The sequence below is a fragment of the Macadamia integrifolia genome, chromosome 2, assembly GCF_013358625.1.
Source record: "Macadamia integrifolia cultivar HAES 741 chromosome 2, SCU_Mint_v3, whole genome shotgun sequence".
NCBI classification, from domain to species: domain Eukaryota; kingdom Viridiplantae; phylum Streptophyta; class Magnoliopsida; order Proteales; family Proteaceae; genus Macadamia; species Macadamia integrifolia.
Genome location: NC_056558.1, coordinates 1,576,638 through 1,581,363, shown reverse-complemented (window position 1 = coordinate 1,581,363; position 4,726 = coordinate 1,576,638). Strand labels below are relative to the sequence as shown.

General features: G+C 35.8%; 1 protein-coding gene across 2 annotated transcripts in view; it reads right to left on the bottom strand.

Moving 5' to 3' along the window:
* LOC122066609 (phosphatidylserine decarboxylase proenzyme 3-like) overlaps positions 1-4,726 on the bottom strand; it is a 35,949-nt gene that overhangs the window by 29,184 nt on the left and 2,039 nt on the right. For both annotated transcript variants that reach the window (XM_042630442.1, XM_042630448.1), the window contains exons 3-5: positions 3,357-3,381; positions 2,059-2,118; positions 362-430 (exon numbers count right to left, since the gene is read on the bottom strand). In XM_042630442.1, coding sequence (XP_042486376.1) covers positions 362-430; positions 2,059-2,118; positions 3,357-3,381 — 154 coding nt within the window. The remainder of the gene's footprint in view (positions 1-361; positions 431-2,058; positions 2,119-3,356; positions 3,382-4,726) is intronic.

Genomic DNA, 4,726 nt, shown 5'->3' with positions numbered 1-4,726 from the left:
TTTTAACTAACTTAAAAACCTTTTGGGAATAAGACAAGGGGTAATCAAAAGAAGGTTACAACTTCTCAGTTCACCACATTGGTGACAACAAGAAGCATCCAATTTAGAATTAAAGAATTTATATGATTAAATACAACTACAAATTGTACGTTAAACATAATATGTGCATCAGTGCATGTACGGTATTTTGTATGCCTCGAGGCCCTCGACAACCTTGATAGAAAACCTCAAGCATGAAATTTACATATGCAGTACATAGGCAATCTAAAAATTAACTGAAGCAAGAAGTAAGAGAAACCATTTACTGTCTAGCATCAATATACTTGAAAAGCATCCATTAGAATGGAAGTCGAAAACATACCCGATCGAGGACTTGAAACAGATCAATCTCACAATACCCAACCAGATTGTTCTTTGACAATATATTGGTCTGCAAAATTGTAAGAATATGACTAATACATTGATAATTACATAAGATCTCCATAGTGAATGTAACCAGGACACTAAATGGGTTTAGAACTAGGTCATCTCTTTAAAACTCTGCTTCTGGTTTTGCATGTTAAAATATAATGAGAATGAAAAACGCAAAGCAAGCAGGATTGTACACCAAAAAGCTCCACCATTTTACACTGAAAAGAAAATTCCATTAATCGGAGTTTTGAACGTTTAACTAGTTTCTGCCTGAAAACTTCACTGCTACAGAGTCCCCGCACATCGACACAAATTACTGGCACACCATTCCAAAAAAATGAAATTGATATTTTCTCCACTGAGTTCCAAAGTTTTAAAACCACACTGCACCATTCAGTAGAACTTGGTCACCTGCTAGTGCACAGTTCTCTGGTTGGATTGTCAAATGACCATGGTTTTTAATGAATCTGGATCCCCTCCTGAAGTAGTGGAGCACGTTGACCAACCAAATCTTCAGGAAGACTTATCTGTCCCAAGAAAATATTCAGACATCCTCCTCCTGCTGGTGGCATTGTTGGAGCTATCCACACCCTCTTTCTCCAGAAACTCACTTTCCTCAAACCAATAATGCTTGTTCTATCTCTAGTGGAAAGAAAGCCTTTGCTTCATTCATTTTTTTAGCTTTCCCTCCAGCAACCGGATGGGTTACTCTTTTGTGGCTGAAATGACTCAACTTGCCATCTGTATCGTAGATTGGTTGAAATAAACCCTTGATGGATCAGCTTCATGACAAACTGGGTTTTTTCCAAGAAATTTTAGCAACTAAGTATAAGTTTAACCATGGTTGTTTGTGCCTCTGTTGATTCACATCTCTGTTTTTCCTACAACCAACTCAGCCTTTTCCCAACTAAATGGAGTCGGCTAAATCCCTGTTTTTCCTAGTCTTTCAAATTAATTTCTTTTCCCCCCTCTAGGAGTTGATCTGTTATGAGATAAGAATATGGTATACCTGTGTTCTCAATGCATTCATAGCAGTGGCTTGCTGTACATTTTTCAGGGGGGTAAATTTTAAAATAAGACAAATGCCTGAAATATTTCCAATCAGGTTTCCTATCATTTTATATGGGGTCTGGACAAACACATGATACTATTCAGCATAACTTTTGAAGGCTCTGTTGGAGGCAAAATCCATATAAAAGGAAATTTCCAGCTAAAGTCTGTGTAAACATTGTTTTTAACAGGAAACAAACAGAGCCCAAATAAAATTTTACCTTGAAGTATCTTACTCATCTTCTTACTTTATGCCAAAGAATACAGGACCTTATTTCCCCAAAAAAAAAAAAACTCATTGAGAATTTCCCACTTAACAGAGCATTATTGCCAACTACTTGTGGCAGCTACATAAATCTTGTTCTACCATCCCCACTCTATCTAGGGCAATGTCTTCCACTTGAAAATCATTTTAGAAAACCGCACCCAAATCCCACAATGTCAGTATGCTCTGGATTGCTTTGAAAAGCATCCAGTTTCAACCATTAATGCCACCTTTATGTCGAACATGTTCTACAGAATTAATTTCCCAAATAAATTCAAAATGATGCAACAAGAACAAAGATACTGAAAATTCAGTTTCATTGTATAACTCACTTCAAATACAGATATCCGTGCTATATGAGGACCCTTTCTTTCCAAAAGAAGTTTCTTCTCCTACAGCAAACAAAGAAATTGAATAATTACTAATAGATGTGACTAGCTGGGAGAGGAGAAAAAAATTGTTACTTCTACTTCAATCATAAATCAAAATGCAAAAGCATCTCCATAACTTTTCCAGGATAAAGAGACCTTTCTTATCCCATGCATGAAGGAAATAACCCAGTATCCAATAAGAAAACAACTAAGTATTTTCACATTTTAACACAAAGATAACCCAATCAGGAAGCATAAAAGTTAATAAGGTTGCATTAATTTTAAGGGGATAAGCCCCATCATAAAGTGAAAGATACCTTTTGATGTCTAATGTAGGACAGCCATACCCCAAATTTGGCTTAGAACTGGACTCCAAAATTATAGTAGCCATCAAGGAGTGAAAATAAATGTGTGTCAGCCAAGAGAAATTAAGAGAAAATAACTGCTGTTTGTAGAAAAGGCGTCCTAGTCGCACTGGAAGTGCTAAAACTAGTCAGTGTTTCGGGGAAAAGATGTTGAATGGATGGAATAGATTAGGATTAACGGAATTAGGGCTTTGGCGAAGTTGAATTGATGTTTAAGATGCTAGATTACAAGGTAAAGGCATATGACATGTGTGACAACAGCCCTATATAATAGGGTTAAGGTGGACATGGAATTAGGGCTTAACAGATATATATGATAGAAGTGGATGGATGAAAATTCCAAATAGTATGTTTTTTATGAAAGATCTCTTATTATAAGAACAGAAACTATTTAAACGTGTCGTCCGCGTATTTGACAATGAAAAAATCTCTTACTATTAGGACAGAAACTACTTAAAACACATAGTTGTCACGGAGTCAAGGCAACCCAAGGCGCCGGAGGGGACCTAGACACAAGGTGAAACCAACAGGTGACCAAGGCAGCCAAGGAACCAGCCTAGCCAACCAAGCCATCCAAGACGACCAAGGCACCTGGACGCCATCGAAAACTATGCTAAAACATGGCATCTGTGTATTTGACAATGTAAAACCCCAACTGAATTTATTAAGAAGCTTTACCATGAAGTAACAGATAAATCCAAACATCAACAAGCTTTCAGGTTTCATAGATTCATAAGTTATCACCACATTGACACAATTTATGTACATAGATAATAGCCTCCAGGCCATATTTCCAATAAATTACTTTATCTTTATGCACCAAATAAACAAAAAGAACATTTTTTAAAATCTAAGATGAACGTCAAACGAAACATAAAATCAGTGCATACTTACAGACTTCCAGAGTGGCTTATCCGTGCTGCAGAATTCATTAAGTTGCCAGGAAGGAAAATTAAAACAACAGGGAGAAAATAGAAAATGTCAGAAAAACTTTCACAAAAGGCAATACCGATGATTAGAATATTCCCTGAGAGGGAAGACCACATTAGAGAAATGACAAATAAGCAGGGTTTGGTAATCATATAGTTCATGCAGTATGAAACGGAATCTAACACGATCATATGGAAAAAAATATCTTATAAAATAAACAAATCCATTCAAGAAAGAATGAAAAGGATGCTGCAAAAGACATAGTTCAGTACCATCCTAAGAAAAATAATTTAACACAAGATAAAATTTATCAAGTGTATTATTACAGCACTAGGAAAATGTCAACCATGCATAGCAATTTGTCTGCATTTCCATTCTTTCTAGAGGGCTTTCTGAAGTTTCCCCAACTCTCTCTTTTGTTTTCATTTTGTCACGTTTTCTATCCCGTTTACCCATCCAAAACCATCAAAAGCTAAACTAATGCAACCTGATCATGTACCAAGATTATCTATTCCTCCAATTAGCTTATTCCTCTCATTCCCTTTAAAATTCCCTCTCAAATTGTTATCTCTACTCCTTTTTGATAGGAGCATCTGAGTTTCAACAATAATTTTGGATGCCAGAACTGTAAGTTTTCAACAAAAATGATATTTAAAGAAATATATTGAATTTCTTTTCTCATAGTACTAATAAATTTTCTTTCCAGGTAACTAAATTTTTTGTTAAATTACATAAATAGTTTATAATAACTATAAAAAATAGGTACTAGGCTTCCTGTGAAAGAAGTTTCTATAAGCAATACTCTCAATGCAGGAGCACCTCTTCAACGGCCAAGAAACTAAGGCCTGCAGGTCCTTTATTCACTTGTGAGGTCCACTTAAGGACCCTAGTGTCCATGAAAGAGGTTCATAGTGTCTCTTTCCTTGTGTTGCTTAATTGTTTTTAACTTATTGCTAACTCTGCAATTTAAAATTTTCACCTTGTTTTCAATTAGGTATTTCAGGCTATTTTGGTCTTCAAAATTATCTAAATGTAGAGCCAGAGTTACACGGTTTTAATATCTCGAGTGTTTTTTCCAATTAAGAGTTTACTTAGAAGATGGAGTTGAGAAATAGTTACATGTAGGGCTTTAAGCTCCAAGACATGGGCATGGTTTATGAATAATGAAATTATGAACTTCGCCTGGTGTCCTGTTCTGGTCTCTTGGTTGGTGCTTTCGGTGGGGCTCTTTTCTTTAGTCTTAATCAGTTCCCAATCTTGAATGGATTCTTGCTGTTGGGTTGTACTACTTCCAGTGTTTGTAGAGATTTTTCTCTTCTTTTTTTTTTTTTTTT